General features: G+C 38.3%; 1 protein-coding gene and 1 pseudogene across 1 annotated transcript; both read right to left on the bottom strand.

The window, feature by feature from the left end:
• Positions 1 to 1,222: 1,222 nt before the first annotated feature.
• LOC121426948 lies at positions 1,223 to 16,486 on the bottom strand (annotated as a pseudogene).
• Positions 16,487 to 26,006: 9,520 nt separating this feature from the next.
• LOC121426891 (G-protein coupled receptor 52-like) lies at positions 26,007 to 27,186 on the bottom strand. The gene has a single exon (XM_041623297.1). The coding sequence runs from the start codon at positions 27,106 to 27,108 to the stop codon at positions 26,065 to 26,067; it is 1,044 nt and encodes a 347-aa protein (XP_041479231.1). The 5' UTR covers positions 27,109 to 27,186; the 3' UTR covers positions 26,007 to 26,064.
• Between the last annotated feature and the right edge of the window lie 290 nt (positions 27,187 to 27,476).

Here is a 27,476-nt window from a genome sequence, read left to right as displayed (position 1 = left end):
TAATAATGTAAAAAGGTTTGGAACGGCTACTGCAATCAAATGCTAGGGATACACCGGAACCGAATCAGCTGCGGATTCATCCGAATACTCGAATTCTGGTGGTTTGGGGAGTATTCTGGGGAGCGTCTCCTGAAAAGACTTGTCGGACATTTTATCCGACAAGTCCTGTTTTATCCGACAGTTATTATAGTAACAGTGCCCCACAGTCAATCAGAATCAAGGAAAATTGTCAGATCTGACAACTTGTGGGACAAAAATATTGATGAAATGCTGCCCTGTTCTCCATTCGCGAATGCCAGAGAATTCTGGAACAATAACAAAAAAAAGGTTTACCCAATATTGGGTAAAATGGGAACATGCATGTTGGTTGGGTAAAAACATATTGTAAATTGTAAAATGTTGCGTTGAACTTTACCCTTAAAACATGCATTGAGTCCAATATGGGGTAAAAGAAAATACCCAGCAAACATGTATGTTCCCTTTCTACCTAATATTGGGTGAAATATTACTCAGTGTTCTTGAGTATTCGAATCCACCGAAACCATCATCCGAATTTGGCTAGGATCGGTCCGAATTTATTCGGAAGAATTCGGTTTTGGTGTAACTCGGGCTAGAATTAACATCGATTCCTATTGATGCACAATGAGTTTCGTTTATAAGTCTCTAAATATATTTCGTATATGTTCAAATAATTGGAAGAATGTTTTTAAATCTGCTAAGTTCCATTCCTAAAAGAAAATTCCATATTTCATTCCTGCAGTGGCATCATCCAATTGTGAGTGAGCTAACCCAATTGTACGTAGCTTTTGAAGAGCTGTCACTTAACCTAAATATGTGCAATGTCGTACACGTTGTAGCATCAGCAACAAACAAAGAGCAACCAACAATTCTATGTTCACTTATGTTATGAGAATCAATGTACCAAGATGTGGAAATTTGCGTGCCATTGACTATTATAAAACTCATAGTGACACTAAGTATATATGACGACTCTGGTCACTAGATGATATCACTGAAGGAATTACGGGAAGTGATTTTTATGTGAGGCAAGGCGCATCCAGGATTTTCCAAAGGGGGGAGGGGCACATTTTCCCCTAGAAAAATTTGACAAGCAAAAAAAAGGGGGTCCTCACGTGTATGAACGACATATTCCCTTTGAAAATATATGCTGCCACTTTCAGGGGGGGGGCACACTTGTCTAAGAAAGGCATATTTACATATTTTTTTATTATGGGTCTCAAGGGCCGGAGCTGAACCCCCCCCCCCTTCCCGGATGTGCTACTGATGTAAGGCGTGGCGCTTAGCAAGTTGAAAATGTCCTGTCGAAAATAAATGTAAGATCTACGAAATATAATTATTTTGATACACCAGTTGCAAAATTATGATTGCATATCAATAGGGAATGAACAAGACTTTGGGGTTGCAGGCGTTCTTCGAGGTTCCATAACCTCGAGTTTTAAAACGGCCAAATAAAGAGGTATGGAAGCTCCATGGAAAGGAATGTTAGCTTGTTGAAAATATGAAATATGATTGATAGATTTCAAAGTGTTTTTCCCTAAAAAGCTAGTATCCACACAATAATGTGGATACATTCAGTATATTGTTTTGACTGGGATACGACTAAGTGTATGTGGTTTTCTACTTTGTTGTTTTTTATTTTGTTGGTACAATGGTGACACTGGTTGGTCTATCTTGCTCCTTGGCGCCAACCCCTGTGCCTTTTTAGAATTCCTAGATCCTCCACCACCTTCACCAGGGTTTAGCTTACCGCTCTGATGAACACCGAGGGGCATGTAAAGCGGCACTGGCGAATAGGAGTTGATGAGATCTTGGCTCTCTCTCTTTGGGTCGTACATCCTCGGGGTTCGATCCGTCCTTGGAGCTGTAGGTGATCGGTCGTCCTCCTCACGGAGTTGTGGCAGATGAGACACTGGAGCACCGATGTTCTTCTGTGCCAGTGACCTTCGAGGGTGTCTTTTTACATTTCTCGTCGGTAAATCCATGTCTTTAGTTGTTGCAGGAGGATGTCTTCTATGTACCTTTCGTCTGCTGTCTTTATGGTCAAGGTAACCTGTATCTTGGTCATCGGTCCCATCGTATCCATGTGGGTCGTAATCATATTCATCAGAAAAAACATTTTCTGGGTCTTTCCAGTGCTCCCTGCTTCCTTTAGAACTTGGGGGGGGAGATAGTGTATTTCAGGAATAGGAGTTTTCCGACTGAGCTTTGATCTTTCTTGCTTGTCTTTGAAACCATTTAACTCAGAGGCATACCCGTTGTTTTGAGTTACCTGATGTGTGAGTAGATGATTCCGTTTGCCCTGTTGACGTCTGACCTTTTCATCAAGATTCCTGTTTCCCATTCCATTGATCTCGCTATCAATAGAGTTACGACTTATTTGTTTCAAGAGATCCGGACTAACATCCCCGTAATCAGAAGCTCTATCATGATCCCTACTTGTACCAAGTGGTCGCAAATGATCATAGAGTAGATCTGGGGAATACGACTCCTTGTACGCCGGTGTATCAAGATCGTGATCAGTTTGAATAGCATCTTCGGGAGATTCCCTGCTGCTTTCTAACCAGGGGACGCTCCCAGTCGCTTTCTTTGCCGCCCTAGGAATAACTTGAGCCTCGTTGGTCTTGTATACATGGTGGCGATTCTTGTGCAATGACCCCTTTTCCTTGTAGTTCGTGTGATCTTGTTTGTCTAAGCCATCCTGCAGATGAAGTAACATTAGCTCATGTTCTAGTTGGTCTTTTTTCTCCTCTTCTTCTTGGACTGATGAGGATAATAGATCAACTCGCCCTTGCACCTCATTTCGGTACCTTCAAAGATACAAATTGACAAATATCGCTTAAGTATTGTCCTGTTCAACAAAGATTAGTCAGCTAAAAGCTTCGAAAGCTACGTAGGCTACTTAAGAGTGTAACAGCAAAATTTTACTGCTCTCTTCTAACACACAGATTGATGATTAAAAACTTAATGAATTTATTAAACACTGCGTAGCAATATTCATTTAAATCTTTTCTTCCAAACTTTTCTGTTGACAGTCGAGCTACTTTGTTTTGCATTATCATCGCCAATTCACCATATGTTTGCAAATCAATAATGTACACAGAATCAAATTATTTAATACTGTTCTTTCGGATATCTGCCATTTCGTTCATATTTTATTTACCCCCTCTTTTTCACTTCTTGAAAACTACAAGGTTCATCGGAATAATACCCACCTGGTGAATGTTGCTTTTAGGTCTAGTTTGAGTTTCAAGTCATTGTTCATAAGTTTTTGACGATATTTCGAAACTTTTGAGAGCTCTTGAATATCATTTACTTTCTGATCAATAGTCTTAAGCTTCTCTGAAATGTGTCTTCTTTCAGAGTAGTCTTCTGCTTCTTCTAACTGCAGAATAAGTCGCTCTTTTACTCGTGTATAGCTCTTCAGTTCGTCTTCCATTGCTTCTATCGCGTTGTCTGCAAGCTTCATGTTTGATCTTAATTTTTGGATTCTTTCTTGTCTGCGATTAAAGAATTCAAGTTCGTTGGTCTCTGAGGCTAACTCCATTCGTCTCAAAGCAATAGAAGTGGTTAGTTCTTTGAGTCGTTTTTCAACTGTTTCGGTTACTGCAGGAAACGTTGGGTGAGTTTCAAAATCTAGGTGTCGGGGTGTTCTCCCAACCAAGGAATCATCTTGTTTATCAAAAGGAATTCTTTCATTGTATCTTTCACTTTCTTCTTCTTTGAACTCCTTATCCCGTGTTTCTTCAGTTCTGTAGTCAGTGTTGGGATTGTGATATTCATCAAGTCTGTGGCGCTTCTGTGGAGAGGGCGATCTGTAGGGTATGGTTGACCGGTCCTCGTGTAATATGTCAGCTGTAGGCAGATGCTCCTTTGGAGATTCAGCTAAGTGAATGTCATCACTTTCCAAAGGAGGATCGGAGCTCGTTTCTTCACGGATCTTCTGTCCTCGAAGACGTCTTCTTATCCTTTCAGCCTGGTACCACCAGCTTCGTGCTAACTTGATGGCGTTTTGTGTCTCATGCATGATATCTGGAATAAGTCGCAATAGCTCCCCGAATCTATAGTGATTTGGATAGAGCTTCACATCATGAATCGATTCAGGATCGAACAATTCAACATCCACTTCCTCTGATTTCAGAAGACTACCCCAGCGGACATCAATCAGTTGCAGTTGGTGGATGGTTAGAAATAGCTTCTTGCAATCTTTGGAAATATCGTACAACTTCCTGACTGGCATTGACTCATTAAGCGCCTCGTAGCCTTTTGTGTTTGACATGACAAGGAGATTAGAACCCTTGACCTCGCTACTTGCATGACGCCCTCTCTCAACCAATTTGGCAGCTTGCGGAATCTCCTCCATCACCATCTCGTAATAAAATTCAAACAGTACTGAATAGATACGCTCATCAAATATCGTTTTCATATCTTTAAGGTATTTGATATCCTGGTTGAAATCTTCGATCCGTTGCATGGTTGATTGGTCAGTAAGATGCCTATCTTCAAGATCCGAGACCCAGCGATTTTTAAAATCATTCAAACCATCCAAGGTATTCACATGACGATTATCTATAACAAATCATACATGTAAACACATATAAACACATAAGCATTGTTTCCGACTCGTTATATCTTACTTGTATTTACTTTCTGCCCGGTTACCTTTAATTCCTAATATTCTGTGGTATAAACAGAAAAACGCATAAGAAGTGTAGACTTTAAATTGATAAATGGAGAAAATAGCATTTTTGAATTTGGGAAATCGCATCACAGTATGTAAACAGTTATAATTGAATTAAGATCATTGTAAAAGTATTAAACAGGACCACAATATAATGATCGAAAGGATTCCTTTTATAGAATGTTTAGGATAATTCATCACTTGAATTTTGAATTTCTTTAAAACAAACCCTGGAAAACCATGCAAACCATCAAAGAGCGATGAAGATGTGTAGGACTACTTACGAGGAATAACCTGGGCAAAGGCGCGATAGAGTGACCCCGTCTCGTGTTTCTCCAGGAAGGTTTGTAACATGCTCTCGAAGCTCTTCAGCTGTAGATGCATCATAGCGTTCTGTTTCCTCCCAGGAGCACCTCGCATCCTGTCAGGGTGCGTCTAAAAGGATGGGAAAGGCGAGGCATATTGTTTACATGAATAGAATCTGAATAGAATTTTTACAGCAAGCTGGACTTTTTTTAGCCAAGTCAGACCCCCCCCCCTCGCCTCTTACGTTTTCGGCCGTCGACCGCGCGATCGCGCCGAAAATTGGCACGCACAATCCGGGACGTTTTTTTTTAATCATAATTAATATGTAGGTAGCTACGAGCAATTCAATAATTACAATCAACAATCGATTACAATGAATTAGACTTTCTGTTATCCATCACTTAATGAAGCCCCAAATATTCCCCTTTTGTTTTAAATACTTTTTCGCAGTTTTGTAATTTTTTCAACTGGAAAGAAATAAAATAGAACTTAAAAGAACTTTTTAAAGACTTTAATATTTAAGCGTTCTTTCCAAATACCCCTTTTCAATGTTTATTTCCAGTTTCAGCTCCTAAATGAATAAATTGGAATAAATTTAATTCGTGCATTTAAATTTTATCAAATTTATTTTGCCCCTTTTGATTTTGTTTTATTTCGTTTTCGATGAAATTATATTTGCCTTATAAGGATATATCTGTAAAATGCTAAAAGATGTCGTTCCAATGTATTAATATCTATTTAAAAAAGAAAAGCAGAATACTATTCTCGTAAACAAAATTAAAGCTCATTTATTTCGATCTTTATGATTTGTTGGCTGAAAAGAAGATTTGTATAAAATTTTGTAACAATTGTTTAATCTGTAACGCGCGACCCTCATAAAATTTAATCAATTCCAGTCATATAACTTGAATCAATGAATCAGACGGTGAGATTTGTATAAACGTTCGCTGAATAAACATCTTGTGATTTTCAATCACAAGATATATATGCAAATTTCATTTAAGCTGTTTGACTGATGACCGTGTCATTTTGCTCGAACAAAAATGAAGAACACACTGGAACCATTTTTGTTTCCATGAACAACTAACAATCGATCACTTAAGAATGCTAGCAGATATGTCGATAAACACAAAAGCTCTATTTCTCTCACAGACTGGACCACTGGCTGCCATGGTAACCGGGATAAACAAAATCGAATTCTGTATTCTCCGATCGCATATATTCAAACACCAACGCCATTCGTTCATCACGAATCCTTATTACAGCGAGATTATGTAAATATGACGATGTGGATTATTGATATTTTGTCAATATTTGAACTTAGTAAAGAATAATTAGACCAACAATTTTTCTGGCACGCCTTTCTGCCTTCATGCAAAAACAGATCAATCGTTTCCAGGTTAAGATACTTCAAAGAGTGTTGTCGAGAATGATTGCTTTTTTACCGGCCTTCCGACCCTAGAAGTATTCAGCAGCTGGGTATATTTGAAATATTGAATAAATGCAAGAATTTAGGAAAATGGTAAAAACACATTCAAAAAATAGAATCTAGGGTGATCCGTATTTTGCTACAGTAACACAAACGGAACCACCTCTAAATCGACCTATGGTCATTTGGTAATAATAAAACCTTTGGTCAGTCTTGGGTCGGATTCACGGGGGGGGGGGACTGTACACTCTTAAAATGTTGGGCAACATACTGTCAACACAACAATTGGTTAATAACTCTATCCAAATCTGCATGGATGGTTTTGATCCCATTCTGTGTAATTTTCACCCAATGCAAACATACAGAATATCTAATTTGGTAAATTATTGTGAGGAAAGTATGTTGCACAGTATTCGGAAAATGTTTTTCTCAGCCTTTTAAGAGTGAAGCATTATAATAATCAATAACTAGATTATGTCAAGCCAAATCAATCAACACTTTAACATTTCACATTTATTTTACTGCAAAGTATTATTTTTCCTAAGTGTTTTGTTGAAATGGTTCAAATACAGATTTTTTTTGTAGTTTCAAAGCTCGTATTTATTGTATTTACGTAAATGTATGCTATTAACAATGTTCTGTATATACACTCCTATATTGCGGAATCGATTGAGTTTAAATGATTTGAATTTCCCCATTTCTCAATGTTGATCTGATAGATGGACATGTAATGTTCCCACTGATGTCATAAACTATTCCACTCTCCGGACATACTTGTATTCCGTTCGAAAACAGTAGAATTTCGATGGTAGATTATACGGCAGAAGAATTTCCAGCGAGCTAGAATGAGCCTTTTGTGTCTGCAGCCTTGGAAAAGAAACATTAATCAACTCCATTAATGAGCTTTACAATTTACGATTGCGATATCGCATGAATGTAAAACTTGCATGTTTGCATTTCACTTTGTAGTAGGCCTTCACATGGATTAAACCTATGGAATAACAATTACTCCTAATCAATCAGGGGATCTACATGCACTTGGCATCTTAAATTCTCTTCCATCTAATATATCAACTCCAGTGTCCCCCCCCCCCCACAACTATAAATAAAACCGCTAAAGAGCTACCAGTGGAGTGCATATCTGTCTATATTATGAGAGTGTGTGGGGTGTGAGATGGTTGTTGTGTATGTGTGTGAGCTAGGGGTTAGTGTTGTAAGTACGATATATCATATCGTCCTTGTGTATGTCTAATATGTGCGTGGGTGCAAGAATATGGGTGGGTGTGTGTAGGGATGCGTGTGTTCGCTGTTGTTATAAAGTCATGAAGGTATGTGCGTGTGTGCGTACATGTGGGTAGGCGGGCGGGCGTGATGACTGTGTATTTTTATGTGAAATAGATGTTGTGTATGAGTTATGTATGGGGATACGTGAAAGATATGATAGTAAAGCGGTGTGTCAGTATGTTGTAAATAGTCCTGCTGCCCGGCCATTATAGCCCAGTCATTTTAGCCCAAATTTTGACCAAACTTGGAACAAATTGCAACAGATTTTTTTTTATCACAATGCATTTCTGTAAGGTCCCTAGTACAACATACTAAAAGTCCCAAACTTTCCGAATAGGGGAAAGGCATCTAATTTGCATAAATCCAAGATGGCTGCCAAAATTAATTGATATGCCTTATCCTTAATATTTTTTTGTACAGATAATGGAAAAATCTTGAAATGAATACGCAATTCACTATGATTAAGATATCATAAATCGGTTGCAATCGTTTCCGGGACTGTCCGGTTCATATTTTTCGAAAAATGTGAGAAATTATGCCAAAATTTTCGTGTTTTCGGTCAAAAATTTGCATGTGCATTGAAATCTTTCTGTTTTAACATTAGCATCAACAACTAATGTAAAATATCAGCATTCGACAAGAAAGGGGATATATCAACGAAAAAATTGATATACTTCATAACAGTATTAATGTCTTAACTTGCTTAGATTAAGGGCAAATACATCCGAATGTATTATGCGATATTGCGATAAAGTGACACCAAAAACCAACCTCCGTGTCCAGTCACTCTTTTATATCGACTACAACGCGATCGCTTGGATGCCTTTGAAGATAGTACAATATACTAAATCGGTCTTGCCTCGCCTTTGTTGGTGTGACTAACACGCGTAAATACAATGACGTCTAGCGATACAAAGGTGTATATTACTTAAATTGATATGTGGGCAAAGGGCTTTTTCTTCATTTGAAAGTAACATTTATGTTAATGAAATTTCTTAGAAAAAGTTAGAGGATGCATAATTGATCTGCATGCTGTATGCAATTACGTTCAAGAACATCACAGCATAGTCCCGCAATAGCTTGTCAAAGTTACCCCTTATCCGTAGCTCAACTATTAAAAATATCGTGCTTTTTGGAGCCCCCAATGTGACAACGCGGTGTTTTGCTACAAAGAAAAAAACTTTTATTGTCTAGAAATCACTTGGAGGCAAAAGAGCAGGCTTTTCTCTTTGAGTTACATATAAAGAAGTGATGGCACATCAAAGCCTACCCTTTCAGGGGTCTTCTGAAGTCACCAACCCCTTTTTGTATTTTGCTCATTTCTTGGAAAATTCGCACAATTTTTAGCTCCATTGAGGCAATAGGCGTTTCCCCTTTGCAGTAAACCGATTTAATTGTTTTGTAAGCACTTGGGGATGAAAAAATAGATTTTCTTCTATCAGCTAAATTTAAAGAAGTGCTGGCACAGCAAAGTCTATCCCCTACGGGGTTCGCTAAAGTCAATCACCCCTTTTCCATATTTTGCCAATTTATGGAAAAATCTATAAATCCGGAGCCCTCATTGAGGCAAAAAGATGTTTCTGCTACAGTGTAAGCCACTTTTATTGTTTTAAAACCACTTGGAAACAAAAGAGTAGCCTTTTGTCTATGTGCTACGTATAAAGAAGTGCTGGCACATCAAAGCCTACATTCTTTAGGGAGCTGCTGAAATCACCCCACCCCTAAGCGTATTTTACCCATTTCTTGTAAAATTTTGGAGCCCCAATGAGGTAAAAGGCGTTTCCCCCTTTGCAGTAGACCACTTTTATTCTTTGGAACCACTTGGAGATAACAAAATTAGATTTTCCTCCATCAGCTACATACAAAGAAGTGCTGGCACAGCAAACCCTACCTCTCAGGGGTTTGCCGAAGTCAACCATCCCTTTTCCATATTTTGCCTATTTATGGAAAAATCTATCAATTCGGAGCCCTCATTACAAAGTTTGCGAGATGGAAAAATGTTTTTTTGTATATATATATATATATATATATATGTATAGCAAACCACTTTCGTTGTTTCGTAACCACTTGGAGATTAAAAAAATCCTTTATATCAGCTACATATTATAAAGAAGTTCTGGCTCAGCAAAGCCTACTCCCTCAGGGGTTCCCGAAGTCTCCCTTTTTTGCCCTTTTTGCCTATTTGCCCCTCCTTATTTTATTTATAATTTATGGGAAAATCTGCCAATTTGGAGCCCCTATTAAGGCAAAACGTTGTTTCTGCTCTATAGCAAACTTCTTTCATTGTTTCGTAACCACTTGGAGATAAAAAAAGTAGATTTTCCTCTATCAACTACAATAAAGAAGTGCTGGCTCAGCAAAGCCTACCTCCCTTAGGGGTTCCCGAAGTCTCAAAATTGCAGTTTTTGACCCCCCCCCCCCATTCGGGCAAAAGGCATTTCTGCTATATGGTTAAGTCACTTTTATTATTTGAAACTTAAAGATGAGTAGGTTTAGTCTATCAGCGCATCGACCCTTCCCTCTTCAGGGACTCCAAATTGACAGATTTTCCCATAACTTGGCAAAATATGGCGCATCGACCCCTTCCCTCTTCAGGGGCTCCAAATTGACAGATTTTTCCCATAAATTGGCAAAATACGGAAAAAGTGCTACTTTGGTATACAGTTAGATAGTAGTATAATAGGATGTGGCAGGTCTAATAGCTATACATCTTATTTTTCTCTTGAACTTTGAGATCGAGCAAGCAGAAAATGTCATTATTTTGGTGTACAATGTCACGTGACTAGCATATGATAGTTTCCGTGCCTAGACCCTTTCATGTTAAACAATTAATACAGTCCAAACAGAATCGAATTTATGTATTTAATGTTAATAGTAACAATGTTCTTGTGGTATAAATCTTTGCTTACTGATATTTATGATACAGCGATAGTTTGAGGAAGTCAATGTTTATAGTATATCGAGGCCGGAATCGATATGATTTGTAATCGGGTCTGAGTACATAGTATACATTGGCGTCGTCTGCTACGTAAACTTAATGAGCGAATATGACCAAAATTAACCATTATGTTTATGCAAATTAGAACACTTTCCCCTATTCGGATTTTCTGGGACTTTTAGCATGGTCTTCTATGGACCTCAAAGAAACGTTCTGCATTGGAATAAATTCTGTTGCAATTTGTTCCAAGCGAAAATTTAAAATGACTGGACTATTAATGCAGATGAAAAATACCACACACACACACAAACACACCAAGGTCACGTGCTGGCGTAACGTCTACCTGGGTCTATATGTGATCAAATTCAAATTCACTCATATCCAACATTACGAAGTCACAACCTGGATTATGATTCGATAGCGTCACTGAGAAATAAAAGATGAAGAGAGTGTACTGTAGATTTCGTTTGTTTGTATGTTTGTAGATAATGCTTAATATATATTTTAGAAGAAACGTCTGTATGTGCTAAAGGGGAAGGGGTGAGAAATTCCATGATCAATACGACATTGATGTGTTGGTTTCCCGGGTGGATACCATGCGCGACCATGGGGTCTCGAAAAGCACCCTAAACACGTAATTTCCATATTCTAATGATGCACCCCTTAACAAGTATTGGCGTGTAAAACCCTACCCTTAACGAGTATTGGAAACAAAACGATACTCTTGGCAAATATTCCCTTAAATGAACCCCTAAACAAGTACAGGAATATTTTATTCTTACGGGTCCTTCGGTCGTCGGCTTTACCTTTTTGGTTTAGTGCGACCCCACCTTCTACACCTCGCGCAAATCGGACTCTAAACACGAAGTGTTGGGGCAAACAGGACATCCTTTATAAAACATTTTAATTTTGTTTTATCATCCGTGCAAATTAGACCATAAACACGTAATTTTCCTAGCGAAATAGATACCCTTTTTTCATTATTTTTGTGTTTTTGACACCCTTATCACGTTACGTACGTCACGTGCCCTATCGTGAAAAAGACATCCTTCTTACGTGTTTTTTTGGTCGCGCATGGTATCCACTCGTCAATGTAAGTGCCCCCCCCCCCGGGGTTGGTTTACAGCCTCTAAGTATCTCCATGGTAATGCAAGTTATTACCAATGAGTACTTGAAATATGATTAGAAATCTGTGCCCGTAAGCGGAGTAAAAAGCAAAAGCAAACAACGCATTAAGTGATCGGATCATCGTTAATGGTTTTTCAACTGATATTTGGTTATAATGAATAAAGGTTATGAAGATCAACACATCTCGCAATTGAGTGTTAAGAGAGCAGTGCTACAAAACTTTTTACCGGAAACAAATTAAGTGTGAGAATGCGTATGTGTGTGTGTGTGTGTGTGTGAGAGAGAGAGAGAGGGAGAGGGGGCGAGGGGTAATGGTTGGGCGGTGGAGGGGTGGGGTGGACGGCGAAACGACTACCTAGGGGTTATATTATGGTTTGTTTATCATCCGCATGGAAGATAAGGCCTATACATTTACAGAAAAAGAAGAGCAAGAAGAGCAAACTTTCGTTAGTATCTCCACCGCCCAACCATTACCCCTCGCCCTTCCCACTCTGTGTCTCTCCCTCTCTCTCTCTATCTCTCACACACACACACACCAGCCGTTCTTAAAAAAGGGGGGGTGGGGTCTGCATGGTGGGCGAGCTATACAAACAACTAAAATGAGATATTGTCAAACCGCAAATATTGCGCTGATTAGATGAAGGGGATTCGTGCATTATAATATTGATAATTGCAGTATAGAGCATGAAATGCATGTATAATACTTAATGAATTAAATCCAATTAGTATCTTCTTTGTTAGTTGTGATGAATAATCAGGCAGAAACAATATAACTTTTCATCATATGCCAATTGAGGAAGAATCCAAAACAAAACTATGCCATACAAAATCATTACATAAGACAAAAAGATCACTTATCAACACGATTGAATTGAATTAATAGCGCAATACGTATCATGGTGACCAGATATGTGCAATGAAATATATCCAAGTCTCCTTTATAATATGCTGGTTCTAAATTCTGAAAATATAATAATGGCTTTATCTTTGAAACACAGACCTTCATTTATCTGAATTATATATTTTTCGGCTTTCAGGCGGTCTCGATAAAAATAATATATCCAGTCAAGAACACGGCTATGTCACTGGCGGGTCAAACGGAGGGACAGCCGGCCCGTGCCCCCATTTTGAGAGGCACCGTTAAAATTTGTAGTGTAAAATGCCGTTAAAACAGAAGTGTTTGAAATTGAAGACCTTTCTTTTTTGCTTGTCAATTTCCTCGGGAAAAAATCCTGGATCCTGGATGTTGTAATGAATATGAGAAATATCTTTGGGCTGTAAAGAGAATATTATTTTGCAATTAGTTAAAAAGAACTCATAGAAAAAAAATCGATTGTAGATATTGCAGTCAGTTGTCCCATTTTGTTCGCGGCAATGGTGGTGGTGGTGGTGGTCTGGTGGTAGTGATGGAGATACAGATTCGGCATCGATAGTTGTGGAGGAGGTTATTTGTACGTTAATTCGATAGCTTGTTTTAGTAGTCTTTAGATGCTGAAGAGCTTGTCTGGATTTTAGGTCCCTTTGGGGTGAACATGGATAAAAAGATGCACAGATCACCCCAGAAGGGATCAATCACTAGTATTAGACCGAGAGGAGTGAAGTTAATCGGTGATGGTCATTATTATAATATGATTCTCGATCTCCCAAGCGAAGACTGCTGGACAAGATTCAAAATCCGAGAAAGGGATTCGTTCCCCTTTTTCCGCCCCGGTCGGCGCCCATCATAAGAATTCTCCCGACTCTTAGAGCAGAGCTGTATTGGCCATGTTGGCATGTGTGCCCCGGAAACAGCCGTTACCTTATTTATTCGGGAAAAATGTTGTACTCCCTTGACAGAAAAAATATAAGAGAATTCAATCATCCACAGATATGGCAATATCATACGAACCACTTTGGTAAATTTTAAATTCTCTTATTATTCAAGTGTTGCAGTTGCGTGTTTTGGTCATAAAAGTAAAGATCGTCGGGATTAACCTATTTTCCACCTATTTTGCAGCGCCCGATAATCAATAATGCTTTTTTCTTGACATGCCAGTGCACGATCATTAACATACTATGCCTGGCAGCCTTCTTTTCAGATGATCCCATTTTGTTTAATTACACATTTTGGTAGCTTTCTGGTAGGTTAGGTATATCAGTAACCGTGACTTAATTCCCCTTCTGCCTGCATGCTTACATTACTTGTTATTTACCTGTATTATCATGTCTATGTCTGCATAAACCCCTAACAACGGCTTAGCGGCTAATGTTGTGCTTCTGCCTTATCATGTAATGATGACAATGATAATCTCTTCATTACCCGTTGCTTATCTCTGCTAATTACTCGTTCTCTTAACAATCAGTTACTATTATAGTTGATGCTCAGCTTGTTCACCGATGTAAACATGCTAATCTAGCAAAAGACGTCTTAAATCGTGTCAAACGGTCAAAGGATTTCCACTGCAACATAGTGAAATCAAAATATTGTTTTAATTCTCAAAATCTCTCGTTATTTTCCTGGCCCCACCACAAGGGCGGGGGCAGGTGCCTTTGCGACCGCCTATCCAGGGTTTTTTCCCCATTCAAGTAAGAAAATACAAGAAAGAAAGAAATGAAAGAGAAGGATTGAAAAAAGGAGATGTCTTGGTAGTGTAACTATTATCATTACCCCCTATTTATTATTCAAATGAATGAAAACATCCGAGCAGCGCCCCTGAATTACTTAATTTCCAGACTATAGATCACAAGATTCGAGACTAGATCGATTCCGACTCGTCACTAACATGCCTAACGCCCTTCGTTTAGCAGCGTTGACTTTTGGGGATTTCCATAATTTTCTAAAAAAAAAAATTTTTTTAAGCCTTTGGAGATAAAAAAAATATGTGTATAAATTATTTGGTGATTAAAATAAATATAGTGATTTTTGTCAATTTTAGGGGATTTTTAAAAGGTTTGTATTAAAGGTATACTAACAGTATACGATCTACTGTAGATAGTTCATGTATCGAATGCATATAAGCGCATGTCTTACGCAATTCAACCGTTGATTCAAGTAAATTTAACTAAGTTGACACAATGGTATATATTGTTGCCAATCAGTCTACATTGCATCAAAAGCTTTGAAAAAGAGATCGGGGTGAACAAACGAGCACATACATGAATTAGTTTTGGGGAAATAAATAACCATGATAATAGTCATCAGTTTGCAGAACGTATTGTGATTTTTTAAAATGGGGATTTGGGGTCCTATTTGGGGTTTTTTAAATGCGCTTCGTGTAATTTCTTCACCTTTGGACCTGACAACACTGTCGTTGATCTAAATTTGCCATCTTTGACCCAGGTGTGGTATCCGGCAGTAGATATTAATTGCTTCAAAAAAATGCTGCAAAAAAGCAGCAAACTGACAACTATATGCTCAAGCCGGGAAAACAGTTATGCAGCGCTTAGAAACATTTGTATTATGAACTTTATGTACCCGTTGCATATCATTTTCTTTATGTACATATAAGAAAAAATCATCGTGGATATCATCAGGTTCATGAATTCTGGTTTCATAGACTAAACAACATCAATATTTATCGGTGATGCCTCGCTCGTTTGTCTTCGGCCAGCCATTGCAACTATGAAAAATCAATAAGGAAATGAGCAATATAAATTTCACTAATAATTATGTCCAGTTCGAAGGGGGGGGGCGGGCAACACGGGAATATAATGTCCTTGGTAACATTATTACGAAAGAAGTGCTTCCGTGGAATATTTTGTGCATGAAAACAATCGACACGGTAACATTTCTAAAGTTGATATTAAGAAAAGGAATCAGATTCCCGTTTCCTCCTTTAAAATGACCATTAAACGAATATCATTTTGCATGAATATACCAAATGAATAAGTGCATTGAAAATCATTTCAGACCCAATAACTCTTCTTGAATACTTATCATAATGCGAACATAATCTCAGTGATAATAATTTATACAATGTAATGAGTTATCTAACTGCCCAAACGACGTTCCAGATGAAACAATCTTTTGGATAATGTAAAAGATTATATTTATCGTTTCATCAAAGTATAACAGGGATGGGGCAATAACTAACGAAGATGTTCATTTTGTTTCAACAGTTTAAATTTTGATCGAACCAATTTATGTTACAATAAACAATAAATAAATCATGTATTGACGCCATATCAAAAATAACTATCATGACTATAATGGTACAATATTCACAAAATACAGTTAAACCTGTCTTAGGTGGCCCATGTCTGTAGTTGAAACCTGTCTTTAGTGGTAACCAAAATTGTTTCCAATTAGAAAGGAATCGCGTGTGGTAGAACCTGTCCATAAAGGTGACCATAATATCTTTGTTGTTTCCCAATTTGAGTGGCCTTTATAGACGGATTTAATGCTGTATACTTACGAAGTATTCTGCATCACCCTCCATTTCAAGCAATATTTTAGATGAAATCCTCCGTTCAGTAAGACCGAGCTTTCACTATCTGGTTCCGAATCTCGTGAATAGCTGAAAATGTAGTCTGTCTGGGCCACGATGCCCACGCGCCGTTTGACTACTTCAGCAGCCGAGCACGTTAATTATTCTCTAAAACATCAATTATTCTGTCTCGTTCTTCAGTCATGACAGCGAATATGATCAAAAATTCCTATTCCATCGCAGCCTTTGTTCTACCCCTACATGTGAGCATCAATGATTTTTTTTATTGGTTAGCAACGTTCATTGTTGAAAGGGGCGTGGCTAGTGATTCGTTGCTTGGTTATATTCTGCGATAGACCCGGTAAATATTGAATGTTGATATCGATATTGGTTTTATTCTGAGCCATCATGCCCACGAACTTGATATTGTTGAAGTGGGTCAAAAATGGATTAACCAATTTGGGAAATTCTTAACTCAATCACAATTCGTTGAATTTACATTAGATGTTTGATGCTGAATTAAGGAAAACACGTATGTGGTCATTCAGCAGAGTACATGAATATGTTTGGGTATAATGATAGGGAATACTGAAAGGTATTATTTGGGGAAGAAATGTTGTGAATGGGCTTTGTGAATATGATTGCTGCCACTGGCATAAGGCTTGGGGTAGTTGCCACCCTGAAAGTTCCACAAACTAGAAAAAAAGGAAATCAAACAGAATGTTGTAAAACATTATACTCTTTTGGAAATCAATTAAGATTCTTATTTCAAAAAGGTCAAAGTGGTTGTCATGTTCTTACCCTAGTTGATCACCATTTTTTTGTAGTTGCTTTATGTTTTTTTTTTGTGGAACATCTCACTTAATTTTCTAAATATCGGTGATCTACTTCATGTTCTACCCCATAATTTGACAAAAAATTGCGCATTAGTGCGCGTCCTCAGTCTCAGCATGATTTGGCCATGGGTGATGCCCATATACCGGTTTACCTCACGCGGCTGGGAATTTAAGTGCGACTCTAAATCACACTTAAAAACTTTGTGAACCTGTTACATATAAGAATAATTGTAAAAGAATTTTAAAAGCAATTACATTCATCTATTAGTTATTTCCCTTTAAGGATAGCCAAGAATTGTAAAGAACATTCAAGAATGTCTTTTTATTATGCAGGCCTTGCCTATTTAAAAGGCCAAGGAGTTGTATTGTTATTTCTGAATAGAGATTAGGAACAATAGGCTTAGCTATGCTATTGACACTCTTGATTTCAATGAGGTCATTCAAGAGTGTTCTGGATTTTGACTGCTCCTGAAAGGAGAAAGTTTTTTTTTAAGAAAATGCTAGAACCTTCCTTAATAGTGAATTCTAGAAGAATAGCTGCAAACTATATAAAGCTGGCGGATTCTTCAAGATGATCATCACATCATCACATCATATTAGACCACACCATCACATCATATGAGAGCAGGAGATCACATCACATCATATGAGATCACTTCACCAGATCAGATCAGAGCAGTTTATGCATCAATGAACTGTTTGCAGTTATTTTGAGAGAGAAATTATCAGTTCTCATCAACATCATCAACCTGTTCAATGAACACGTTTCAACCCATGGATTGCTGAAATTGACTGTTAATCATCATCAACATCGTCTTCACGGACATTTCAACTCGTTGCAGTGACTCTTATTATTCATCGGACTTCAACATCAGTTTCATCATCACCATCATTGTGAATTTTCGCCAGTCAACTGGGATTTTATCATTTGGATTATTACTTGGATATAGTATCATCACTTCGGGATTTTACATCGGACACTTCAAGAGATTTATGTAAGATCATTATTTGTTTTATTTATGTATAATTATTTCCTGTAATAAAAAAAAGGAAAATTTTAACTTTATATTTTAAAATCTTGTTTGTTATTTGTTGCAGTATCGTAACAAATAATTTTGGGGGCTTGTCCGGGAAACAAAAGCCAATTTGTACAAGCCAATTTGAAACTAAAAACAGTTGTCTGGGAAACGGAAACCAAATTTGTACAAGCCAAGGCAATTTGAAACGAAAGCCAAATTGAGACGAAAGTCAATTTCAAACAAAAGCCAATTTGAATTGAAAACATTTTGGAAATTTTGGGAAAGTTCTAGAATATACTGTACTGTGTTATTACTTGCTTGTATTTGTGTATATTCACTATGGCTACATTTGATGTTGAAAAATTTCTTGCAATGACAGAATTGTCATATGATCATTTGAAGTCACTGAAGAAGGATGATTTGATAACAGTTTGTGATCGTTTGGGTGTATCTCTAGCCCCAGGTTTAAAGAAGGCAGAGATAATTGACTTGTTAGCTAGTCACATGAAGCTTACAGAGGAGTCTGAAACTTCTGTTGTTTCAGATGATGCTCAGATTCAACTTGCAAAATTTGAAATGGAAATGAAAATGAAAGAAAACATTGAAAAGGAAAGAATCAGAGAAAACCTTGAAATGGAGAAAATAAACATTGAAAAGGAGAGAATGAGATTGGAGTACCAGTTAAAGTTGAAAGAAATGGAGTTAGCTCATGCAAATACTAACTCTGCTAAAGATAAATCTCCCCAAGGCTTTGATGTGGCGAAAAACATTCGCCTTGTGCCAAAATTTGATGAAGAGGGAGTTGATACATATTTTGTGTCATTTGAAAAAGTGGCCAAGAGACTGAATTGGCCCGAGGAATACTGGACTCTTCTCCTCTCCAAAGTGTTTTTGTTGGAAAGGCTGCAAAAGTCTATTCTTCACTCTCTGAAACGCAATCATGTGACTATGCTACAGTAAAAGAAACAATTCTCAATGCATATGAGTTGGTACCAGAAGCGTACAGACATAAATTTAGGAACATGCAAAGACAAACAGGCCAGACGTATGTTGAATTTGCTAGGGAACAAGAAATGATGTTCGATAAGTGGTACAGATCACTGAAAGTTGACAAAGAATTTGTTCACCTTAGGGAAGTTGTCCTCCTAGAAGAATTCAAAAAGAGTCTTCCTTTTGGCATTAAATCTCACTTAGATGACCATAGAGTTACTGAAGTCAGTAAAGCAGCCATAGTAGCTGATGAATTTGAGGTCACACATAAAGGTAGTGGAGATAGGCCTCCTTTCAATAATTATTGGAAAAAGAAAGGAAAAGGGTCATTTAAATCCCACAATAAACCTAGTGAGGGAAAATATGCAAGCAAGGACAAAGACGCTTACAAGAATCAGGCTAGTGGGGGCACAGAATCAACCAAAAGGTCTGAGAGTCGTAGTTCCAAAATTTGTACTCATTGTCATAAATCGGGACATTTGAAAGAATCATGTTGGAAATTGGTTGGAATGCCAACCAAAACTAAGAAAGACATGGGTTTTGTCAAGCAAACAAGTGTTCCCTCGATGGAGTTTGTTCCATCAGAGCCCAATCAAGATGTTGAGAGTGTTTCTCTGGTATTTGCTGATAAAGTCAAACAGGTTGATGAAACTTTTAGAAGTTTTTTGCATGATGGTGAAGTATCCCCTTGTTCGACTGGTGCTGCTGGTAGGTCAGTGGTGATCCTTAGGGATACAGGGGCTGCACAGTCCCTGATGGTGCCAGGTGATTCGGCTCTTCCTCTGGAGAGTTCAGAGAATGCCAACGTCTTAGTTCAAGGTATTGGCCCAAATTTCATGTCGGTTCCTTTGCATAAGGTCGACTTAAAGTGTGACCTAGTTAGTGGTCCTGTGACTGTTGGTGTCGTTCCAGAATTACCCATGAAAGGTGTTGATTTCTTGTTAGGTAACGACTTGGCTGGAGATAAAGTTGTTGCATCTCCAGTGGTTTCGGAAAAGCCCGTTGAGGTAGCTGAAACTGAATTGTTGCAGGAAGATTTTCCAGGGATTTTCCCGGATTGTGTTGTTACTAGGTCTCAGACTCGTAGAGCTGAAAAGGATGATGCGGAATCTGCTGATGTAGAGGAGAGTACTGATGTCTGGTTAGCTGAAACCTTTTTCAAGGATTTGAATGGGGATAGTGTTGAAGGCTCTGTTGCTAACAATGATAGTTTGTTTAGTAAATCCTCCCTAGTACAGGCACAACAGGCAGACCCAGAATTAAAAAGCTTGTCACAGAAAGCATGTTCTGAGGCTGAGGCTGATAAGGTTCCTGAGTGCTTTTATGTCAAAGATGACATTTTGATGAGGAAGTGGAGACCTCCTCGGAGACCAGCTGATGAAGATTGGTGTATAATTCACCAGGTTGTAGTTCCTCCCTGTTACCGCACAGATATTCTGAAAATGGCTCATGAGTTACCTATGGCAGGTCATGTCGGTATTCGGAAGACAGAAGATAGAATTATGAGGCATTTCTATTGGCCTAAGATGCACAAAGATGTTGTGCATTTCTGTAAGACATGTCACACATGTCAGATTATTGGTAAGGCACAGCCTTCTATCAAGCCTGCTCCATTGATACCCATTCCTGCATTTGATGAACCTTTTACTAGGGTTCTTGTTGATTGTGTCGGACCCTTACCCAGAACGAGGTCGGGTCACAGATTTCTCCTGACGATTATGGACTTGTCTACACGGTTTCCAGAGGCGATACCTTTGAGGAGTATCACTGCAAAGACAGTGGTGCAGGCGTTAGTGCAGTTTTTCACTAGGTACGGTCTGCCCAAGGAAATTCAATCTGATCAAGGGTCAAATTTCATGTCAGGAATATTTCAGCAAGTTTTGAAGGAGTTGGGAATAAAGCAGATCAAGTCCTCTGCTTATCACCCACAGTCCCAAGGAGCATTAGAACGCTATCATCAGACTTTGAAGACCATGATTAGGGCTTATTGTGAAGACTATCCCAATGACTGGGATAAAGGGATCTCATTCCTACTGTTTGCAACTAGGGATTCCCCAAAATGAGTCCACAGGTTTCAGTCCATTTGAATTGGTCTATGGTCATGAGGTTAGGGGTCCCCTAAAGCTTATCAAAGAGAGGTTTATGGTTCAGGATGATGATGTAAACCTTCTAGACTATGTGTCGAAGTTTAGAGAAAGGCTCTCAAAAGCTTGTGATGTGGCTAAGGAACACTTGAAAGAGTCGCAGGGGAAAATGAAAGCTCAAGCTGACAAAAATGCAAAAGAGCGAAGTTTCAAGCCTGGAGACAAAGTGTTAGTGTTGTTGCCTTTGCAAGGTGAGCCCTTGAAAGCTAGGTTTAGTGGTCCCTACATAGTCAAAAAGAAATTGAATGATGTCAACTATGTGATCAGTACCCCTGATCGAAGAAAGTCTCAAAGAGTTTGTCATGTAAACATGTTAAAAGAATACTTTGAGCGAGAGGCTAGTCAGCCAATAGGTACAACACAGGTCAAAGAAGAAGAAAAACATGTAAATGTACACGAAGAAGAATGCTATGAAAAGACAGATAATGAATTGTCTTATACAGATGTATCTAAGAACGAACCATGTGGTGTAAAGTTGTCTAACTCAGAGATGTTAGGAAATATGGATGAGGCATTAAAACACCTGCCTGAAGATCAAAGAAATGATATATCTGGCCTGTTAAGAGAATATGAGAATGTATGTAAAGACAAACCAGGTCGTACACCTTTAACTGTACATGATGTAGACGTAGGTGATGTAAGACCTATCAAACAGAATCCTTATAGGCTCAATCCAAGCAAGTTGGAAATGGTGAATAAGGAAATACTGTTTATGTTAGATAATGACATAATCGAACCGAGTCAGAGTAGTTGGAGTTCTCCCATTGTAATGGTTCCAAAGCCAGACGGCTCTCAGAGATTTTGCATTGATTACCGAAAGGTAAATGCAGTAACTAAGACTGACTCGTATCCAATTCCTAGGTTAGAAGATTGTATTGATAGGGTTGGAAATTCTGCCTATATCACAAAGATAGACTTGCTTAAAGGATATTGGCAAGTGCCACTGACTGACCGAGCCAAAGAGATATCAGCCTTTGTTACACCTGAAGGCTTGTTTCAATGCAAAGTCATGCCTTTTGGAATGAAAAATGCACCAGCAACCTTCCAAAGGTTGACAAATCAAGTGATTGCCGGACTTGACAATTGTGTCGTATACATAGACGACATCCTAGTATACAGTGATACTTGGAATGATCATCTGAATCATTTGCGAGCACTGTTTGACAGGCTGGACAAAGCCAATCTAGTAGTGAATCTGATGAAGAGTGAATTTGCCAAGGCAAAGGTTACATATCTTGGTCATGTGGTTGGTCAAGGGCAAGTGCTACCAAGAGAAGCCAAGATACAAGCTATCTTAGACTTCCCAATTCCCACAACTAAGAAAGAATTGCTCAGATTCTTAGGTATGAGTGGCTTCTACAGGAAATTTGTTCCAAATTTCAGTACAGTGGTTAGTCCTCTGACAAACCTGCTGAAGGCAAAAGTGAAGTATGTTTGGTCTGACGAATGTCAAAGATCATTTGAGAAATTAAAGGCCATTTTGGTGAATGAGCCTATTTTGGCAGCTCCAAACTTCACAAAGCCATTCAAAGTAGCAATTGATGCATGTGATGTTGGAGTAGGAGCAGTATTGCTCCAAGAAGATGAAGAAGGCATCGAAAAACCAGTGTGCTACTTCTCTAAGAAACTCAATAGATTTCAGAAGAAGTACTCAACTATTGAAAAAGAGGCCCTGAGTCTCGTACTAGCCCTTCAGCAGTTTGAGGTGTATCTAACCAATGGAGAGATTACAGTCTATACAGATCACAATCCTCTTGTGTTTTTGGAGAAATTCAAAACAAAGAATCAAAGACTGTATAGATGGAGCCTAATGCTCCAACCATTCCCTTTGAAAATTGTACACATAAAGGGAAAGAATAATGTAATTGCTGATGCTCTATCAAGAGTATAAAAAGTGAAATTATTCATGATTTTGACCAAGTGTGTCATTTGAAGAAAACATCTTTGATGTTCATTTATTTTAACATGTTCGTTAAGTACTATATTTTTTTACACGATAAATGTAAATGATTTATCAAGATGACTTTGAACAGTTAAAAGAAAAAGTAATCTTAAAGAAACCTTTACTACGGTAAAGCTTTCTTTTCTCCGGTGGGGGAGGTGTTACATATAAGAATAATTGTAAAAGAATTTTAAAAGCAATTACATTCATCTATTAGTTATTTCCCTTTAAGGATAGCCAAGAATTGTAAAGAACATTCAAGAATGTCTTTTTATTATGCAGGCCTTGCCTATTTAAAAGGCCAAGGAGTTGTATTGTTATTTCTGAATAGAGATTAGGAACAATAGGCTTAGCTATGCTATTGACACTCTTGATTTCAATGAGGTCATTCAAGAGTGTTCTGGATTTTGACTGCTCCTGAAAGGAGAAAGTTTTTTTTAAAGAAAATGCTAGAACCTTCCTTAATAGTGAATTCTAGAAGAATAGCTGCAAACTATATAAAGCTGGCGGATTCTTCAAGATGATCATCACATCATCACATCATATTAGACCACACCATCCCATCATATGAGAGCAGGAGATCACATCACATCATATGAGATCACTTCACCAGATCAGATCAGAGCAGTTTATGCATCAATGAACTGTTTGCAGTTATTTTGAGAGAGAAATTATCAGTTCTCATCAACATCATCAACCTGTTCAATGAACACGTTTCAACCCATGGATTGCTGAAATTGACTGTTAATCATCATCAACATCGTCTTCACGGACATTTCAACTCGTTACAGTGACTCTTATTATTCATCGGACTTCAACATCAGTTTCATCATCACCATCATTGTGAATTTTCGCCAGTCAACTGGGATTTTATCATTTGGATTATTACTTGGATATAGTATCATTACTTCGGGATTTTACATCGGACACTTCAAGAGATTTATGTAAGATCATTATTTGTTTTATTTATGTATAATTATTTCCTGTAATAAAAAAAGGAAAATTTTAACTTTATATTTTAAAATCTTGTTTGTTATTTGTTGCAGTATCGTAACAAAACACCCCTTATAATTCGACTTAAAGTTCTACGTCGAAGGAACGAAATGAACGATGAAACAAGTAGTAAGACGAGCAAACGGGTGCCATCGCCATGCTTATGGTGATCAATTCTTACACACCGACCAGTTGGATTAGTATTTGATAGTTTTATTTTCCTGAACAAGATATTGTGACTTTTACTTGATAAGTGCAGAAGTTCAAGCACTGCATGGCGTCATAAACTTTGTTTTCATTTCGTGGTGCACTTTTGTGTACCTCTATTTTTATCCCCTCCCCCTTTCTCTCTCTCTCTCTCTCTCTCATACTCCTCACTCAATCCCCGTCTCCCATCACCTTTCAAAAACCGCTCATTCTCCAGAAAAGTGTTGCTTTTCATTCATTACGCATTATCTTACTTACAATCGGGACATGTCGCAGGGGCATAAACAATTCAAATCTTTCATTCGAGACGTACAAAATAATTACTACTTTCAGCACAATCATGTTTAATTATTTAACTTTATTCGTGCTGGTAACATAATTCATAATAAACACTGTAAATTTAATGCTTTGGTATGTTTAATGAACCGTTATTTGATTACTTAACTATACATTGAACGAGATACAGATATATGACACATCAATAGCAGTATAATTGATAACAGCTATTAAACTAATTGTTCAAAGTGTAATCTAATTCTTCAAAGTTATCTTAGTAACTCTTTTTTCCATATCCATTATTTTCTGAAGCACATACATAATGTGATATGCGCTACATTACTAATATCATTGTTGTTGTTGATATTATTATTATTATATGTTACATAATCATACCGCATAATGCGGAATCAAAATCATTTGGGAAAGAAAATTGACGCTGAATTCAATTTGAAAAACATGGCTTTGACGTTTGAGGTGGCAGTGGCAGAAATACATTGCACCCTGTCTTATTATGTGAAAAAGTTATCAAATAAAATATCTTTAAAGGATAGACGTACCGAATTAATCCTGATAAGTGTATTCTTGTTTCCATAAATACGTGGCCCTGAGAACGATTTTCTATTTTTTTTTTACCAGGGGTGCTGATATAAATTTTACAAGCAAAAAAAAAAAAAAAAAACAGCACTCCCCGCTTCCCAGGGCCATGCCTACATACATAAAACAAATGGGTTTGAAATTGGATGGCACTCCGTCCATGTATTCTGGCGAATTTAGTGTTTTAATCCGAGAGGCGCAATGTAGCGGGCAAACACAGATAGGTCGAAACTTTCTTTTAATTGCAGTTTGGGTTAAGAAGATACCTTAAGGGGAATATAATGAACGACTCAAGCTAAAATAAACGAAATTCAACTGAAATAATGAAAAAAAAAATGTTTAAAAAATGAAAAAAAAGGGAATTATTCACAGGATTTGCTTCTCAGACCATGTCGTGGTATGCGCTTTTTCCCCCATCCAGAGCCTGAAGTGAACATGCTTTTATGAGAAGTGCAAATCAAACATTTCAATTCAGTACAAACATTTCAATATTACTACTAAACACAATAAAGATGTGATGAAATTCGGGTCTGCTTGAGATCAGGATGGCTCAATTTTATTAACACTTATTCGGCTGACTTGTTACACATTTCCTTGACTTTGACTGGCTGATCAAGGGGCACAGTTCTTACACATTTCCTTGACTTTGACTGGCTGATCAAGGGGCACAGTTCCTACAGTAACTGTCGGATGAAAACTAGTTTGTCGGATAAAACTTGAAAGAGGTCTTTCTAAAAACGTCCCTAAGAAGGTCTAGTTATGTGGTTCAGTTTTTCTCAGTGGCCCCCCCCCCCCCCCTCTCCCCAGTTCATAGAAACTGGCCATGTCATTTCATGACGTCATCTTATGACACGTCAAATCAGACGCAGACTAGCGTTCAGACCTGGGAGGGATGTAAGCTACATGTACCTGGTTGTGCAGTGGAGACTGTGCAGTCGCGTCACATGATCTGATGCATGTTCCAAAGCGGAATGGTAACATCTTAAGGAGAACATTTCGATATGACTTATTCATGATCCAATAGACGCAAGCATTCCACCAACTGTTAGAGGTAATAGCATATCTCACGATTAACGATAGTGCAATCGGGACGTTTATCCTTGGTATCGGACTTAAAATGTTGATGATGGTACTCGGTAGCCATGCAAGGTAGAACACACAAGTGACCGCGAGAACTGTCTTCAGTCCCTTCATTCCCGCTGAGGTCGGTAGCGGTAGGGCGACATTGCCAGAGTTTACCGCGGCTTCAAGCGCAGCGATCTGAAGCGCGTGACGACGCGCGATAGAAACCAGACGAACGTTCACGAAAGTAGTGATCACGACTGCCGTGAAAGGTATGATGTTATAGACGACGTGACTTGGTGTGATGCTACCAGATATGCAGAAAGTTGCGAAAGGCGGGCATATTCCCCTCAAGATACTCTGAAGATAGGATACGGCTGAGAGAATGAGCGGGAAAATGACTACCGCGGTAAGGGCGACGATCATGCGCTTGCGCGAAGCAAGCACGAAATATTGAAGCGGTTGCGTTACCGCGATGTACCGGTCAACGGACGCGAGCGTCAAAATCAACATGGACTGCCAAACAAACGCAGTGCACAGGATAAGGATGGTGTAATAGACGCTTTGTGGAATGGGCACGAGGACGAATAATACCCCGGATGTTGAACATATCAGTCCGGTGAAAAGATCGACGACAGCGAGGCACATCAGACAAAGTTTGGTGTTTTCACCAAAACAGTTTGAAACTTGAGGAACGGTCACAAGATTGGCGCAATTTAGTAAAATGGCGAGTAATGCGCTGATGGGATATGCGATAAGATGGAAGTTGACTTGCCACATTGGTTGGCTGCTGCTGGCAATGTCAACAGTTGTGTTTGAAATATTTACGTATCCTGTGGTCAAATTCTCCATGATGAATGATGTTCAACTAAGAGAGCATTTGACAAGAAACAATATTTATATGATGCTGCTTGCTTGAATCGCCCGTTATAACACACTTTCTGGATTTAGACCCTTAATAGAATGAGTAGAAACATTTAAAGTGCCTGAAAGTGATATAAGACTCATCGGGTGAGAAAATAAAAACATCAAACTTTGGCGGCCGCGCGCAGACAAAGAAACATCTTCATGTATGTATTAATCAAGAGTCATTCAAAGACTTGAAGATTAATTACAACGGAACTATTGTACCTTTTGCTAGCTTTTTCGAAAGATAATTAGAAACCGCTATCATGTAAGCGTTTATCCCTAGGCCATCGGTACTTATCCATAAATACATT

Source organism: Lytechinus variegatus, chromosome 13 (assembly GCF_018143015.1).
Source record: "Lytechinus variegatus isolate NC3 chromosome 13, Lvar_3.0, whole genome shotgun sequence".
NCBI classification, from domain to species: domain Eukaryota; kingdom Metazoa; phylum Echinodermata; class Echinoidea; order Temnopleuroida; family Toxopneustidae; genus Lytechinus; species Lytechinus variegatus.
This window is presented reverse-complemented; position numbering and strand designations above follow the sequence as displayed.